A 16,508-nucleotide genomic window follows, 5' to 3' on the forward strand; every position below is an offset into this window, starting at 1 on the left:
CAAAAAAATATTTCAGTGCCCAAGTATACCAATACAGAATGAAAAAAAGTGTTGTCATTTGCAAGATTGTAGAGGCAAATAGTTTTTAAATTGAATAATAATAAATTGCAGACTTCTTTAAGGGAAATATTAGTATTAGTAGGCTTACCTTTAGAGATATGACAGGCAATTTTTCCAAAATCCAGTACTTTCATTCAGTCGCTAGAAATCTGGGAGTAACTTCTCACTCGCACGCAATCAAATAATTTCATATTCCCGTCTTAACAAACGGATTAAAATTTAATCATGTGGCCCACTCTTCGCAATCCCATTTGCATGTTTAGAGGGCCGCTGAAGCGTTATGGAAGTGGATATTCAGGCGGCACTCCTGGAGTGGTAGTTAACCCAAGGTCAACACAAAGTTTAGCGTCCTAAGAACTTGAAATTTCCTTCACAGAATTTACCCTTTGGCTTGGATAGTCCGATGCGCTTCTCACTATTTTACCTGATTGCGGGAATCGTGGGCTTTGGAGCTCCATTCCTAGTGATTCGTCACCAGATGCTTCGTAATGTAACCGAGGATCCGTAAGTACTCTGTGTAATATAATAAAATCGTGTCGTTATTAATGTTTGCCTTGCAGCAAGGAGGAATAATCCCAAATGACATAAAGCGCTCGTTAATAAATTAATAAAATACATTGCACATGAAATTTATTGTCGTACATACTTTGTAACAATTGGCATGGTTTTTACATTACCTAAACATAAATTTCGTTCGAAATATCAGTACAGGGACCACCACAGGCGATCAAGAAAATTCGTTATTTACTAAGCTTTAACTGGGACCAGCTACAGCTCCTCTTTGCCGTCAAAGTCGTATTCCTCCTGGACTGGCGATTCGTCGCAGTACCTGGCTTGTTCCGAGCAGATTTTGATGTCCAAATCGTTGCCGAGCTCTTCGGCCTGGAAGGCTTTAACAAAGATCTCATCGTTGTCCTCCAGGACTTCGTTGCAGAAGTGACCCAGGCTCTTGTTGAGATCGCCATCTTGCACAAAGTCAACCAAAGAGGAGTCGGGATTCATCTGACCGTTAATGATCATCTTCAGGAGTGTGAATTTCCCGTTGCTCTTATAGGTTGCTTTTAAGTAGTCGTCCATTTTTTCACCTATAAGTAACTGCTTATCAGTTTATATACCACAAATTAGTGTCTTCATTGATAAAAATGAGCTACTTTTGAGCAGCTTTCTTTATCATTTCATTCACTTTGGTTATAATTACTTACAGATCTTCTCCATCAATTCGGTAAGGAACATCTCAGATTTCACAAGGCGAACTTTCTTGCTGATCGAATTTCCCTGAGCGTCCAGCCGGAATCCACTGACATCGGCCATCTTGTGGGGGTCCTCCTTGGCAATGGCCTCCTCCAGCTCCGTAACTACGGCCTTGCACACTGTAATTCATGGAACTTCAATTATCCGGGTTCCCAGGGCCAACAAGTGCACCGCTGCCTGTTGCTGACTTATGTGTGCGTTCTCCTTACCGTGACACTTGACCTCGCGGGAGGTGAAGCTGTAACCTTGGGCCAAGGCCAGCAGGCCGAACAGGACTAGCGCCTTCGTCAGCATATTCTAAATTTATTGCTTAGCAGTTTAACGCGTAAAAACTAATTGCATTAACCACGTCAGCAGAAGCGCCTTCCGTTTGAAAGTGCGGCGTTGATAAAGACGTGTGCTGTATTTACGACTGCTTAAGAGCGACGTGGTTCTAGATGCTCTCCAGCGATAAGTGAAGAATTCTACTTAATTTATGCTCAAGATGTGCGAACGAGGGACGAAGTCACTGGGCCTGGGTTCACAATAATTGTGGTAAATGTTTTCAAGAAACCTTATTGATAATATCCGGCTATCGATAGAACTTTTTTAGCTAACGCCAGTTTTGGCTATAAAATATTTTTAAGGTAACCATATCCTGAGATTTCCGTTACTTTTACTTGTCACAAAAAAATAAATAAATATTTAAATATGTACTTCACTCTTAAAAAATTATTACTTACATTTTTAAAATCTCTTTTAATAACTGTAGATCGAATATATCGATAGCTAAGTGCGCGCGATAATTCAAATCTTAATCGCAGCAACATGCACGTTGAATTGTTTATGTTTTGAGCGAGAGCTGCAATACATTCAACTATTCAATTATCGCATTCTCTTAGCTGTAGATCGAAAACGTATATGTATACATGGGCCGTCTTGGGACTATATAGTAAGACGATAACTGAAGAGTCAGTGCAAATGGGGAATCGCTCGCGAGTGGTTGCTCTGTTTTCGGCCCGACATATGAGGATGAGGGAGTCGCGTAATTATCCGGCAAAGCGTTTGTAAATTAAAAGAAACCCACAAGTTGGCCGCGTTGCTCGATTTCTACATAGTCTTATTAACCATTATAATTGGCGTTAATTAAGTGTCGTGTTCCCTCGCGGCGCGTGTTTCTCTACCCTTTTCCTCTGTTTGCAGTGTTGATCATTTCTTGGCGACTGTTTGCTCGGTTAATTGATAAGAACGAATTGTAGCCGACTTGCCATTTTTATAGAGCAACGCCGCAGAAGAACGGAAATGCAATGCAAATTGTTGCTATACCTTTTGGCGAGGGTTCAATTTTTTGACCCTGCCAAACTGAAAGTGGCATTCGGGCTAGGCGATAAGCGACCATTCATTCGGCTATGAATTAAGCGCCTCAATCTCAAATAGAATTATGTGAATTTTAATATATTTTTATTAATACTTATACAAAAATACAACTCCTAATTAAAATCTCCTTAAATCATAATCAAACGCATCGGCACAAATCTTTTACACAAACACCTTTGAAGCCCTTTTTTAAACAGAAAGGATTGCACCGCTCAATGCAGGTCTGTCGCTTTTGGCGAACGTGTTCCTCCGCATCCTGGATATTATTCCTCTGAAGCTCCCTTTGCAGAAGACCATTCGCGGGGTCCTCCGGAATAGATTGAACCTGCATTACGCAAATCGCAGCTAGAGTTAGAGCCAGAATAATCGTGATCTTCATGGTAGGATCTCAAGTGCGAACTGTTCTAGTTTGTTCAGCTTTCTGTCGTCTTTTATAGTAAATTGAAACGCTGCCGGCTTATGATAATAAGAAGTTTTGTTGTATAAGTTGTTTATTGCCTATTTCAAAGTTATGCCGAATAAAATATATGCGAAAGCAGTTTCCGTTTATTACACAGTTAGACACTGACAAATTAAGTCGTTAAATGTCATTGTAGGTTCTAGATTAAAAGCTCTGAGTTGCAACCTCAATCCCATATACACTTCTGAATTTTAATTATAAAATGAAACCGTTATTTTGCCTTTTAGTCAAGAGAGAACGCAGAACACCTGAATTACAAATAATAATATACAAAAGATTGACGTACGGAAGACTAAGAAAAAATATATTTAGGACACGTGAACTGTTTTTTTTTCCTAAGCCAAATATCTTATGCAAATAATTTTATTTTTAACTTCTAAAATATTTTGAATTTCACAATCTATTAGAACAGAATATATTATTTTGATTAGTGCACTGCAGAGCGATTTAATAGAGAGTTTAGTGTTCATATGTTATCATAAAAAATATAAAATATATTACATAAAATATGTTAAAGACTTTTTACTGTCCCTTTTTTTGTGTACCCATTATGTTCAAAATTCGTTAGCAAGGACACATCCATTTATTAAATATTTATTGATTAGACAGGTCGATTATTTTATAAATTCGTTCAGTTTCTATTGTGACACTTTTATAAGACAAAAGTCTGTGGTGCACAGAGCGAAACGAATTCAATTGCGGCAAACACAGACGGCCTTGTCGTTGCAGTAACCGCCTTTGAACCCCTTGGCAATGCAGTGGCCGGCGCAGGCGGTGTGGTTCCAGTTCCACTTAGAGAGTAGGTCGCAGGTGGCTCGTTTCTGGCGGCTGTGCTGCACCACCTCCTGGTGGGCATCCTCGTGCACCAGAGGGTGATCCTCCGAAATCGAATCCACATCGGAAACGGGCTGAGCCTGCACCATGCAAGCAAGCAGAGCAAAAACGATGGCCACGAAAACGAAGAACTTCATGTTGAATGATAGCTGGAGATACTGTTGTGGCAGATTGTGGTTTCACCGAGCTTATATAGCGGTACGGCGGGCTGATCGATTCGCTCAGGGACTCCCACTCGGTGACTTACCTCCACATTATCTCTTTTGGTGAGCAGGAAGACACGTATCGGGGGTTTTTAATTTTGTAGCTCACTGACAATGGGAAAAGCTGTTGTCTAGATTTTTATTTCATGTGCTTTGCCTTGCCCGTTTCTGCAATAAGTCATTTGCATTTTCAGATATTTAAACTGCTCTTAAATCTTAGGCAATAAGTCAAACAAGTCAAGTTTACAAAATTAACCGCTTCAAATTTGTAAGGGCTTACAGAATCTGTAAGACAGAATCTTTGTTTTGCGAATACACGATATAGATATGCAGGACATACTTAAATATGCTTAGTTGTTAAAAGCCTACTCTTAAGCTACTTTCAATTCCGATTTTCATACTCCCAAACTGTTGAAATATGCTGATCAAGGGGAACTCATATTTAATCATCTTGATTTCTAGCTAACTGGCTGATTGGGTGCCGCTTTAAGGGCTTTGCTCACAGATACACAGTTACTAAGATACTGAGATACTCGGATACGGATACGCAGATACATAAACGCATGCGACAATAAATAATTTCTACCGAAAAGTCTCTTCATAAAGCCGGGCAAATAAACAAACAAGAATCACACAATGATTAGTTGGACACAGCGGCAGGGGCGGGTGTACTTGTATCTGAAACCGTATCTGCGCGTACGCGTATCTATATCTGTATCTGTGTCTGCATCTGGTTCTGAACCCAGTCGCGCTGAGCCGACAATCCCGATCGAATCCCACGACCGAGGCTTTTTCATTTTCCCTGCTCCTTGGCTGGCCGTTGCCTGTTTACCTTTGTTATCGACCAGGTTGTCTTGTCTTGCATTTTGGCGTCATACTGTCTGCCAGTCCACTCCACTTGAGTTCTTACCCCGCCCCCTACAACCGTCTACAGTCTAGAGTGTTGTTCGCTTGCCCATCTTCACACGAGGAGAAAATACCGAAATTCTTTTTGTAAGAATACAAAGTAACGAAATCTGATTCTAGATTTTATTTGGCCTATCTAAAGCTATTTAGTGTGGGTGTACTCAAGGCCGATAAACTTTAGGCTTATAATGCGAGTATGTATAAGTGAAACTTGCCATCAGGGGTACATCCGGACTGCAGTAGTCCACATCCCCTAGATCCCCGAGATATTGTAGAAAATTTGGAGTTGGCTAGAGTTACGACTTCTGGACAAAGTTATAAGGTTGTATTATTTGCAGGTTATTTCCCCCAGTGCATGCTCGATCATCGAAGAAGACCACAAAGCGGAGTGCGGCACAGCCGAAAACAAAGCGGTGGCAGGTTCGGGTGTTCGGGGGGTTGGGGTTAGGGTATCAAGTAGGGGGCAAGAGGGGGACAGTTATCGCCGCCGTCAGACTGTCTGGCAGGTTTCACACCGAGTCGAAGACGGAGACCGGCAACTCCTCTGCGTCTCCGCCTCCTCCATCCTCCGTCTTAAAATCCTCTCCAGACAAACTCCTTGGCCAGCGGCTCTATAAATCACAGGAGCGGGGCCCTCGACGGCTCACGTTTTCCCCTGACCGCCTACCCCTACCCCTATGCCCCTATGCCCCGACGCCCCTGCGCCGCTTGCCCCTCCCCCGCTGGCTGAGCAGCTGGTGCAACTGTTGGCCGCTTTGTTTTAGAGGGTTTTTGTTGCTTTTGTTGGTGAGGCAACCTCTTGAGATGCACAAAGAAAGATAAATTTCACACGCATACACAAGTGCTCTCTCTGTCTGCCGGTGTGTGAATGTGATCGTTTTTATGCTGCTACAGTGGAACATCCCTAAAATATAAATTAATACATAAATCACTCTTCTAACGTATAATATATATTAAAAAATATTGTGTGCATGTTGACGTAGTTGGACAGCAGTGGAGTATTATAAACATAGTTTAATAGTTGCGGACACTGAAAGAAAGATCTAAAGAATTCGCGTTAAGCTGACTCCTATGCTGGTTTTAGTGTACTGATAAAGTTGTAGTTAGTCAATACCTTGGAAATACCTTGCCAGAAACCAATTTATTCCATTCCTCCGCTATTACCGACACCTGGTTTAACTGCGAGGGGCTTCACTGTGCTGTCTCCTTAGTCTCCACAAGTCCACAAGTCGGAGTGGCAAAGATAAGATATTGGAAGCGACACGCCAGACACTCTGGCGGCGGCGATGTCCCGCTCTCTCCGCTGATCTCTCAGCTCGATTCCGAATACGAATCCGATTCCGATTCTTCGCCCACTCTCTTGGGTTTTGGGCCACTCCACTCCAAGGCGAATGGCCAGTCGTGTGTGGAACTCGGCTGCGATCGGTTGCCTATTGAAGTGCTCTCTGCAGATCCGTGACCCGTGATCCGTGCTCCTCGCTCCTCGCTTCCTAAACGTTTTCGGGCGGTTTTCCAATCGAAACGAGCCAAAAATCGCACACATTAAGACGCATTATATAAACAGAAGAACCACAACACCTTAATGCACACGCACACACCTCTCCCACTATAAATAGCCCACGGAAATCGGTAAATAAATAATTCGGAGAGAGGCAAAGTAAAAGTTCTAGGAAGAAAATCTAATTGCGACTTTGCGAAAAAGATGGTGAAATAAACGAAAAACTTTGATTATAATGAGAGAATCGTTCTTGATGCAATAAACACGCGTACCAAACCAATCCCAAACCCTAAGCATAGTAACAGTTAATTGACAAATTCAAACTGCTAAGTGAAATGTTGGCGAGGTGTGTTTTGTTCGTCACTTGGCTGGCGGTTTTCATTGCGACTGGAAAAGGTGACGATCAGTTGGTAAGTTTACTTTCAAACACTTGAAAAAATATTCACAGAACACGCAAAATGAAATTATTTTAATCTTTTGGCGCAAATTGTTCGCGTAGAGGAGAGCGTAATGCATGTGGTTAACCTATTGCCTGTAAAAACTATGTAAAATTACAATATAACATTACGGATATAAAGCGTAAAATCAATATCCATATCAATAGCCGTTTACTTTCTTGGGGCTTTGAGTTCTTACCTCTCAGAATCTAGTACGTAACCAAGAGTTATTTCGAAGCCAGCAATTATTTGGAGCAGCGTTTAGTCCTTTCCAATTTGTATAAGTCCTTGTAAGCGGGGCTTGCCAAACTTTCTGCCAAGGCTACAAATGATTGCTTCGTAAATCCCGAGAAAACACTCCAATATTCCAGGTATCAAAGGTACCAAAAGTCAGCCAACAAAGAAGCTGCGGCCGTTCTTCTCCTCCTTGTCTTTCTCCAGCTTATTCGCCGCCGCGCTGTCTGCCAAACTCCGAAAAGAGAGTCTGCCGGCTCCGTTCTTCTCCCCCCTCCTCTTCCCTCCCCTCCCCTCACCTCCCCCCACCACACCTCTTCTCTTCTCATCGCTTCTCGTGTCTTCTCTTCTGATCGCCTCCTCTTGGCCTGTCTTCAATCCCACACCTTGATTTTTGTTTTTGTTTCATCTGACCGACGAACGAACGTGTTTCTTGTTCCTGCAGAAATAAGAAGAAGAGCGAGGGGAGCTGCAAAAAGGAAAACACAAAATGGTCACAAGTCAAAAGCGATTATTTTGCTGCGCCTTTGCTCCCCTTTGTTTCTATACCCTTTGGAATGAATGCAACATTTTACAATTGGTTGTGTGTAAAAAGTATAAGAATTGGCTTTTGATTTACCAGGAGGTGTTGCCAGGCATGGAACTGAAGAATTCGCGTTTCAGGCATTCGTGTTCACGCTGAAGCGTATTCCACATTCGACCTAAACGGCTAGCAATCCTTTCTTATTTAAATACCTTTTTTTTTGTCATTTTGCCAATGTCTCTGAAGCTGGCTGATGATGACAAAGTGTGAAGAAGTATTTAAAGTGTGGAGCTTGTTCTTCTGATTCTTTCCCGCCCATCGCAGCCTCCTCTTCGCCTCCTCGTTCTTCGAGCGTGAGAACTGTCAGTCAATAATTTTGTCGTTATCTTGGTAACAATCCTTGAGCTGTCTCAGTTTATAATTTGTGGCTAAGAGGGTAAGAGAGTGTGTGGGGCAGAGGGGGCGGGATACAACAGGGTGCTCCAGGTGGTAATTTTCAATCCAGGCACGTTTTTAATACTTATTTAATACTTAGGTAATCACAAGCAAAACTGTCATTTGCATTCCCAATCAGACATTCTCCAGTGCAGGGGCATTGCAAACACGAAATTCGAGGGGGTTTTACTTAGAAACTACGTATTATTTATAAACATTCAACACATTTTCCTATGTACAAGCAGTGTATGGAACTTAACAAGTTTTTTAGTATCTGCCCCCCAATGATCGAAATTGATAATTAGCTAATGGTATTCATGTTCAACTTTTAGCCAGATGCCCCACTACCCACCTCTGAGAACAGCCATGCGATCTGCTTATTGCAGCAATATACATATGTACGCTCTGGTTATATGCATACATATGCACATATGTATGTACTTCTGTCCGATATCTGTCGATGCCCAGTCGGGAGTCGAAAATCACCTGCGCACTCCGATTTCCAAGCAGCGCGTGCTTCGGTGCCCACAAAAAAGAATTCGAATTGTTTACAGACATTCTACATTATTTGTGTACCCCTATGTTGGGGCAACAAGATAACACTGGGACAGGTAATATTTGTGCTTCTCATAATTGTATAATTTCTGGTCGAGCTTCTGGTGTTTAGTATCTCCGGGGTGCTTATTGCTTCTTGTTGGGTGTCTACATAAGCGCATTAAATTACTAAGCTGAATTTAAAAAGTTGATAGCAATAATCCATTTTTGTTCATTTGATGATTCTTTGGAATTTATGAGCTTCTTCTCCTTTGTCTTATGAAGCACTTCTTATAGATTTTGTACGATGTTAAAAAACTAAACTCCATATGGCATTTATGGATATATGGGTATATTGGAAGTAATCGAAGTATTCATACAGAAATGGTACATAAGTATACAGCTCACATGCTTTAACTGCCATTATTAACTCAAGTGGTATGCTCATATCTTATCCCAAACATCTTTCAGTTATGGGACATTTAGATGGCTTGACGCATTTCACTTTTCAATAACAGCGAAATCTAATTAATGTCCGAGTGACACGACAAATAAATATCCGTGGGCCGGCCGGAGCAAATTGGCGACAAAGGCGCTGCACTGGCAAATCCCAAAGTGCTGGGCCTCCCCATCTTTGTATATGTGTATAAGATATATAGATACCGATATTTGCATATACACGTATGTGATTTTGTGGGCTAAACAAGAATTTGCTCACTCAGCAGCAAAGTTGCTCGAGAGCAGCAGGCAGCCATAATTTTGGTGCAGATTTCGGGGCATTCGAGTTATGGGCCTGACAACTTTGATTTTCACATTAGCCGGCTCGCAGGTAGCCCACCCCCAAACCCCCCTTCTACAGCCAACCTCCCCAAGCAGCCGCCCCTGTCGACCGTTGGCCACATTCGTATTCCAGTCAGCGGCAAAGGCCCAGACGCTTGGCGACTCGCAGACTTGGCCATAAGTGCAGTAAATCATTTTACGCGTATTTGCCCAAAGGGGGTGGGGCGGGGGGCGGTTCGAGTACCTCACCCCCTCCTTGGAGCTACCTTATAGCATACCTTGCACTGACACCACCACCACCTCCTCCTTCTCCTCCTGATCTCTAGATGAAGCTCCCGGCCTGCGCAGCCAAACAGGGCGAATGCGATGATAACGAGGGTCCCGTCTGCGGCACCGATGGCCAAACCTATCCCACCAGGTGTCATCTGCTGCGGGCGCAGTGTGGTGGCCACCAGGTGAGCCTCAAGTACAGCGGCTCCTGCAATGGTAAGTGTCAATGTATCACGTTCCTTACATAGTCTTTATAATTGGGGAGATGTACCCCTGAAATACTTTACGAATTTTTAATTGCCAATTTGTTTAAATGATTTGTTTAAATTTTCGATAAGCTCTTTGGTTTGAACTGTTGTGGTGATCGTAGTTCATTACCTTCGAAGTAATCTTATTGTCTTATTGCTACATTTGCAACCCATTATACACTTCTATTGTGCGTAGTTCTTTGACTAACAAATATAGTAGTAGAAATTCGTATTACGTTGTAAGATTAATGAAAGACTCCAAGAAATGTACCAGTTTCTAAAAATACGTATTATCTATTTAGCCTGCTTGGAGGCGGTGAAATTTGCCCGTCGTCAGCAGGAGCGAGATCCCGAATATTTTGTGCCCAGATGCAGGAAGGATGGCAACTTTGCGGCGATGCAGTGCTACGGGAACAACGGATGCTGGTGCAGTGATAGTCAGGGCAGACCCATCGAGGATGATAACAAGCAATTTCGGCGAAAGGGCAAACTGCGTTGCAGGGCCAATCGACGTGACCGACGCCGCCTGGCATCGCATCAGATTGGCTATAATCCGGATACCTCTGCGTCCAAAGGCAGTTCGGAGACAGGTTCTTCAGCCCACCGGACCTGCAGCAAGTCCGATCGGTCGCTGTTCAACGCCAATCTGATGAGGATGTTCCGGAACGAGGCTCAGAGCTTTTTCCGCCAGGCATCTCTTACAGATTCTCACATTCTGGAGTGGCAGTTCTCCAAGCTGGACACGAATGGCAACAAGTTGCTCGATCGCCAGGAGATTAGGGAGCTAAAGAAGGTCCTCAGGCGGGTATGTAACTAGAGTTATTACTCCGGAAAACTGTGTTCTACATTAGTGATTTTAATTAGAACGTTAAACCTCGTCGATGTGGACGTACCTTTGGCAAATACTGTGATGTCATCAAGGATGCCAGCCTCAATTGGTTGGAATGGAGCGTCTGCTTCACCAAGGAGTTTCACAACCGTACGTAACACCTCGGTTGTAGAGAACAGGTTATTGTAGCAGCGCCTCATGAACTTTAACTTACAGTATCAGTCCCTTTACCATTATTTATGCATAAATAATTTCCTAACACACATACACACATAATTATATTCTAAGTTGAAGGAAAAATCTTAATTTTTATTGTTTCCTAAAGGCAAATAAAAAATTAGATGCATTTTATTAAATATACTTAAATAAATATAGTTCATGTGAGTCTCAAAATCAGTAAAAAAAAATCATAAGATTTATTATCATATCATGTTCCATTTTTCCTAAATCCATATCACATCTGTGTGTCATCTAAATGCAGGTAGTGCTGTCGTAAATCTCCTGGCGAGCAGTGCAGCCACCACCCCACCACACTTCACCCACTATAGTATCCACAAAACCAACGTCAATGGCCACCACCGAGGTCATACCAACACCATTGGCACTGGAAGTAGTCCACACTCGTATTCCGAGGATGCAAGTGGCAGTGAGGAGCACGAGGACAACTACGAGGACACAGCCACAGGCTACGGAGGTGAAGAGGACGATTCGCAAGGAGCAGATCTGCCCAGTTCACGAACGCATGTCCCATCATTATATAGTACGTAGAATTGCGATACTAACCAATTTCAAAGTGCATTGGTATAAACTAAAATCAGGATATCCAACGTAGTTATAATTTATAAAAAATTTAATTTATTCAACAATAATTTAATTGTTGGAATGTTGGCATTGACCATGATTTCAAATCATTTAATTTCTGTGTTCGTTATCATACGCCATCCTTCCAAAGAGCATAATAAAATGTTTGTTAATGCGTAAATCTCTTCAGTGCTCAACTCGAAGCCAGAAACGGCGAGCCAGGACTTGGAGAATGACTCCAACTGTTGGATGGATCAGTCGGTCACGCTGGAGGAACAGGGCGTAAGTATTAATTGCCTTCCCAAAAGGAAACCTCTGGTTAAACGTTATGACCCCATCCCACAGCACGGCGGGAAAAACGTTCTATTTGTGCCGCAGTGCCTCCCGGATGGTCGCTATCAGCGCATTCAGTGCTACTCCTCCACGTCCACTTCGTACTGCTGGTGCGTCAACGAGGACACGGGAAAGAGCATCCCCGGCACATCAGTGAAGAACAAGCGGCCTCAGTGCGACGAGAGTGTAGCCGTCCGACCCATGAAGGGATGCACCGAGCCGCGCAAGACGCAGTTCCTCAAGGAGCTGAAGGCCTACCTCAACACCTCGCTTCTGCCCAGCAGCACCACCGGGTAGGATTGATCCCCATTCTAAGGCTCAAATTTTTAGTTCAGCAAGCTTAGTGTTTATATATTTTAGGCCTTTCATAGATCTTCCTAGATATTAATATAATGTACTAGGAATATCAAAAGTTCATGAAAGCAGTTTTTAAATATTTTCTATAAAATATATATTTTTTATATTGTTCCCAATACTTTGCAGTACGAACTCTTCCATGTGGAAGACAGACGATGAGCGAATCGCTACGCTTAGCTTTGTTTATCTGGACAAGAACAAGAATAAGTCGTGGGATCGGCGAGAGTGGAAGAACTTTCGCGATCTGGTCACGAGTGCCAGGTGAGTCACTACACCACAGCTCATCCTTATTGCCTCTATGACCGCTACCCTATCCAACAGCAACCTGCGCAGATGTGGCAAGAAGATGCCGCGCTACTGCGACGCCAATGGAGACAAAAAGATCTCTCTGGCCGAGTGGCTCAACTGTCTGCAAGCAACTCCGCGGGAAAGTGCCACCACGGCCAAGCCGGCACAGTCAAGTGGGTTCTCCGTTCTGAAAGTGTCCTGCCTAATGCTAATCCAAGATACATTTTAGATGAGACCGCCAGTCCAAAATTTCAAGGTGTGAATCCGGTGGAGCGATATCTGAAAGACTAATCGGGAAAAACGTTTCTATAGCCGTGCTGCAGCTTCTACAACAAATTAAATGTCGTCGTGCCATGACACACACAAACCCACACGAGAGCACATCCTACAAAACACCATCCACAATTGGGTGGGTCGATTTTGTGGAGTAATCCTAAAAATATACACTTGTTTAGTTTTTTTTTTTTTAAAGAAATATAATTTCTATCTTTGAAGTTATTGATGATCTACTAGGAATCTAAAGTATGATCAGTTCACAATATTTGTTAACTATTAAAAATGTTTTGAAATTCTTAATTTATTTATGTTTAAAGTAGTAACAATACTGGTGTTTCTAATACATTTTTAAATGCGTCAAAAAGGTGCAAAATCAGTGATCAGTCGTCATGTTTGCAAATAATTATTAGTCTTCTTTCCAAGCTTATATTTGGTTGTCCATGAAATCGATCCACCCTGACCCTTAACTACACGCAGACACATTCCTAGCATTAGATTCTATAATTTACATGTGTATGTTACTAATTATTAGTGTTGTAAATATTATCGAACATAAATGTTTAAGCTTAGATAGGACTTTTGTCAAATCAGATTTACGACTAGTGATGCTTGGCGCTGATCACATCCCAGTGGATTAAACGCAGCGGCAACCTTTTAAAGTCTATTTCTTCCCAAGGAATCACTCGTAGCAGCTGCTTTGCGGTATAGAAGAGCAGGAGGATTACCAGCGTGGTGACCTCCATGATAACGAAGTGTGATATGGACGTACCGATGTCCAACCAGGAGCCCTGGTTGCGTACCAGGAATAGGAAGTTCAGGCCCATTACATCGCAAATGAGGAGCAGACAGATAAAGATCTGCTCCTCGTGCTGGCGCACAAACTCGCTCTGGGCGTAGACCACCGACATGATCAGCACCACAGGCACGAGAAGTTTCAGTAGCACCAGACCCATAATCACAAAAGGAGCAAAGTGGCTGAGGTAGCATCGAGCTATGTTCGGATCAAAGGAGCTGATCGATGCTATGTTTCCGGATCCGAAGAGCGAAAAGAAAGTGTACAATAGCAGAGTGAAGGCCAGTCGGAGCACTGACCTCTCGGCCCGCGCACTTTGAGCCCTCAAAGAAAAATTCAGTTCTATAGTCAGCAACTGGACAAACACAGCCTCATAGGAGGTACACAGTGTTGCGTAGAGAGATCCCAAATTAAAGACAATCTGGGCAAGACGCATGTCCAGTCTTGGTTCTTTGCTCAGCACTATGGATGCGAAGGCATAGACTAGGTACAACCAGCTTACCAATTTCAATGGAATTGGAATATTAATGCCGTTTGAGTGCAGATAAGCACACAATATGGTTTGCAGCAGTATCAGGACATTGCTGTACTTTGTGTGTTTCCTGTAGCTTAATCTGGACTTCGAATTCCAAAATGAGTTCGTAAGAATTACTACAACTCCAGCTCCAAGCAGGTATCCATTCTGGTAGCCCACTGACAGCGGCAGCAGCGGAAAGCACGACAGAATCAGGACCAATGCCAGCCAGAAGAAGAAATCCCTGGATTTCGTTTGAAAGTTGCCCCAACTATTGTAGCAGGCAAATACGAAGAAGCACAGCGCGATCAGACGGCGCTCGAAGAAGGTGAAGACCATTAGCTCCGCGCAAGCAATGAGTAATATAAGCTGCCACATTGAGGTCTGCAGGGCCGGCACACTATACGCCGAAGCTGGCGATGAAGAGAAGTTGATGTTCCAAGGTTGCAAAGCCTTAAGCCAAACGAAATTTGGAAGCAGCAGATAAAAGGATATATCCAGCGGTGTTCGTTGGCTCAGTAAACAAATAACGAGCACGATCACAGAACTTCCGATGCTCATTCTGACTATTTTGTTACTCCTTTCAAGAACCAACTCCACCTTACTTGCCCTGTTCCTAGATAGGAGGCGATAGATGTAGAACATCCATCCCAGGAAAGTGGAAGTAGTGCTCAGTAAAAGCACTCTACGGTAATATCCGTGGTAGTAATCGATGCCCTCAAGGGCTTGTGACATGATGACTTGGCTCCTGACTATACAAAGTGAGTACTCCCTGTTCTTCTGCAGCTGTAGGATTGTATCCTTGTATCCTTTGATTGCTTCGGTGGTTAGAACATCAAACTCGAGTAAAATACCCGCGAAAAATCCTTTTTTATGCTGCTTCTGCAGGGCCACATACTGCTCCAGGAGCTGCAGAGCATTTATGTGGGCAGCCATTGCCTCGTATTCCGTGCTGACATTCAAGTAACCCATGGGCAACATCCCAAAGTTGTTCATGGGAGGTGCAAGACCGACCAAGGCGGACATCAGGGGTGTAAGCTGGGCTTGCTCTAGTTCGAGCAATGGCATGGCAGGACCTTCATTGTTCGGCATAAATGTCCGCCCTCCTGGATTGGGAACCATCCGCGAGACTCCCGAACCCCAGAGCACGAAAGGAGTGTCCGTTTCATGGGGCGAACCAGCACCGTGGGAACCTATAAAAACACATTTTAGGACGCAATTTTGCGGGTGTAAAATTTTATGGCGTACCCGAGTCCGTCATTCCATGATCAGCGGTCAACAAATAAGCAGTTCGCTTATCGGGAAACATTCGCTCGAACACCTGGTATATTTCGTAAACACCTTTTTCCGTCTTGTCCAAGGTCTGACGGAACTTTGGGGCGCCCGGCTTGTGGACATGTCCAGCGGTGTCCAGTCCAAGGAGGTGTAGAAAGAACACGACGTGCTTGTCCCGTTGAAGGGCTTCACTCTTCCGCTGGAGCAACAGCTTCACCCTCTTGAACACCCACTCGTCCTGCTCGTAGGCATCGTAGCCTGGCGAAAAGTCCAGATCGTGGTTGTAAAACCGAAGATGCATCACGCCGCCATTGGACACATGGGAAAACACATTGATAACATCACTCGCGCCCCAAGCGTAGGTTTGTGAGCTTCGGTTGAATACCGTGTCAAAATCGATGGGGTTACTTTTCCAGCCGCGCAGCACGGCCGATGGATCCTCGTAGAGTCCGGCGATCAGGGTAATGTGTCCGGGTCTGGTTTCCGTTGGCACACGAGTGCGAGACACGCCCACGACGCCCTCCCGCAAGAAGATCTCGCGAAGGTGGGGCACATAGCGGCAGTTCTCCTCGAGGAAGGAGTCCGCGCGGAGTCCATCGGTCACGATCAGCACTAAACGATTCGCCGGTGGCTCCAAGCCGTAGTGTAAAAGTCGCTTCTGCGGAGTAAGGCCCGTGATCACCGGCGATCGGAAGTAGATCACGAAAATGGAGCCCAAAAGCAGTACGTGGACCACCAGGGCGTAAGCAATCCACATTTCGACGGGAATGTTTGTTTTCAAATGAAAATCAGCTGTGAAGGGAAATGATAAGCGCCTGGTATCGAGGCTGGACTGGAATGTTAGAGATGACAGTGAAAAAAAACGATGAATGTAAATGTAAGACTGAATAGTCCCCTACAAATAAGTGTTTTGCTATTTTTGTAAAACAAAGTATAATAAGAACTATTTCAGGTGTTTTTTTTACTCGAAAATTTCAAAATTAAATATTTAGCCATTTTTCCAAGTTGAAAAT

General features: G+C 43.6%; 5 protein-coding genes across 7 annotated transcripts; 2 read left to right on the forward strand and 3 right to left on the reverse strand.

Annotated features, from left to right (window-relative positions):
- The first annotated feature begins 164 nt into the window (after positions 1–164).
- On the forward strand, positions 165–701 carry LOC6528855 (cytochrome c oxidase subunit 7C, mitochondrial). The gene is made up of 3 exons (XM_002089851.4): positions 165–375; positions 437–564; positions 621–701. The coding sequence occupies exons 1-3, from the start codon at positions 286–288 to the stop codon at positions 631–633; spliced, it is 231 nt and encodes a 76-aa protein (XP_002089887.1). The 5' UTR covers positions 165–285; the 3' UTR covers positions 634–701.
- Positions 674–1,865, reverse strand: LOC6528856 (protein seele). Its single transcript, XM_002089852.4, has 3 exons — positions 1,521–1,865; positions 1,263–1,430; positions 674–1,145 (listed from the first exon to the last, which is right to left on the reverse strand). Exons 1-3 carry the CDS (start codon positions 1,603–1,605, stop codon positions 829–831), a joined length of 570 nt encoding a protein of 189 aa, XP_002089888.1. The 5' UTR covers positions 1,606–1,865; the 3' UTR covers positions 674–828.
- Positions 1,866–2,248: 383 nt separating this feature from the next.
- On the forward strand, positions 2,249–13,482 carry LOC6528858 (SPARC-related modular calcium-binding protein 2). 3 transcript variants are annotated; one of them, XM_043206875.1, is made up of 11 exons: positions 2,249–2,357; positions 6,687–6,978; positions 9,838–9,997; positions 10,332–10,834; positions 10,894–11,008; positions 11,340–11,618; positions 11,850–11,941; positions 12,005–12,285; positions 12,476–12,610; positions 12,671–12,810; positions 12,867–13,482. In XM_043206875.1, exons 2-11 carry the CDS (start codon positions 6,904–6,906, stop codon positions 12,926–12,928), a joined length of 1,842 nt encoding a protein of 613 aa, XP_043062810.1. In that variant the 5' UTR covers positions 2,249–2,357; positions 6,687–6,903; the 3' UTR covers positions 12,929–13,482. The 3 variants fall into 3 exon arrangements, with proteins under 3 accessions (XP_043062810.1, XP_015054081.1, XP_002089890.1); XM_002089854.4 differs by lacking the exon at positions 2,249–2,357 and having other exon boundaries at positions 6,016–6,978; XM_015198595.3 differs by lacking the exons at positions 2,249–2,357; positions 11,340–11,618 and having other exon boundaries at positions 6,010–6,978.
- On the reverse strand, positions 3,706–4,351 carry LOC6528857 (defensin). Its single transcript, XM_002089853.4, has one exon. It carries the CDS (start codon positions 4,096–4,098, stop codon positions 3,820–3,822), a length of 279 nt encoding a protein of 92 aa, XP_002089889.1. The 5' UTR covers positions 4,099–4,351; the 3' UTR covers positions 3,706–3,819.
- On the reverse strand, positions 13,396–16,311 carry LOC6528859 (GPI ethanolamine phosphate transferase 1). The gene is made up of 2 exons (XM_002089855.4): positions 15,469–16,311; positions 13,396–15,413 (listed from the first exon to the last, which is right to left on the reverse strand). Exons 1-2 carry the CDS (start codon positions 16,250–16,252, stop codon positions 13,513–13,515), a joined length of 2,685 nt encoding a protein of 894 aa, XP_002089891.1. The 5' UTR covers positions 16,253–16,311; the 3' UTR covers positions 13,396–13,512.
- Positions 16,312–16,508: the final 197 nt, after the last annotated feature.

The sequence above is a fragment of the Drosophila yakuba genome, chromosome 2L, assembly GCF_016746365.2.
Source record: "Drosophila yakuba strain Tai18E2 chromosome 2L, Prin_Dyak_Tai18E2_2.1, whole genome shotgun sequence".
Taxonomy (NCBI): Eukaryota; Metazoa; Arthropoda; class Insecta; order Diptera; family Drosophilidae; genus Drosophila; species Drosophila yakuba.

Bases quoted from the DNA above. Each gene is read 5' to 3' on its own strand.
- LOC6528855 (XM_002089851.4), top strand. From the start codon at position 286: ATGTGGCCCACTCTTCGCAATCCCATTTGCATGTTTAGAGGGCCGCTG. The intron at 376-436 runs GTAGTTAACCCA...TTTCCTTCACAG, and splicing joins CAGGCGGCACTCCTGGAGTG to AATTTACCCTTTGGCTTGGA.
- LOC6528856 (XM_002089852.4), bottom strand. From the start codon at position 1,605: ATGCTGACGAAGGCGCTAGTCCTGTTCGGCCTGCTGGCCTTGGCCCAA. The intron at 1,431-1,520 runs GTAAGGAGAACG...CATGAATTACAG, and splicing joins CCGCGAGGTCAAGTGTCACG to TGTGCAAGGCCGTAGTTACG. The intron at 1,146-1,262 runs GTAAGTAATTAT...AGTTACTTATAG, and splicing joins CGAATTGATGGAGAAGATCT to GTGAAAAAATGGACGACTAC.
- LOC6528857 (XM_002089853.4), bottom strand. From the start codon at position 4,098: ATGAAGTTCTTCGTTTTCGTGGCCATCGTTTTTGCTCTGCTTGCTTGC.
- LOC6528858 (XM_043206875.1), top strand. From the start codon at position 6,904: ATGTTGGCGAGGTGTGTTTTGTTCGTCACTTGGCTGGCGGTTTTCATT. The intron at 11,619-11,849 runs GTACGTAGAATT...AAATCTCTTCAG, and splicing joins GCATGTCCCATCATTATATA to TGCTCAACTCGAAGCCAGAA. The intron at 12,286-12,475 runs GTAGGATTGATC...AATACTTTGCAG, and splicing joins CTGCCCAGCAGCACCACCGG to TACGAACTCTTCCATGTGGA.
- LOC6528859 (XM_002089855.4), bottom strand. From the start codon at position 16,252: ATGTGGATTGCTTACGCCCTGGTGGTCCACGTACTGCTTTTGGGCTCC. The intron at 15,414-15,468 runs GTACGCCATAAA...GTGTTTTTATAG, and splicing joins TCATGGAATGACGGACTCGG to GTTCCCACGGTGCTGGTTCG.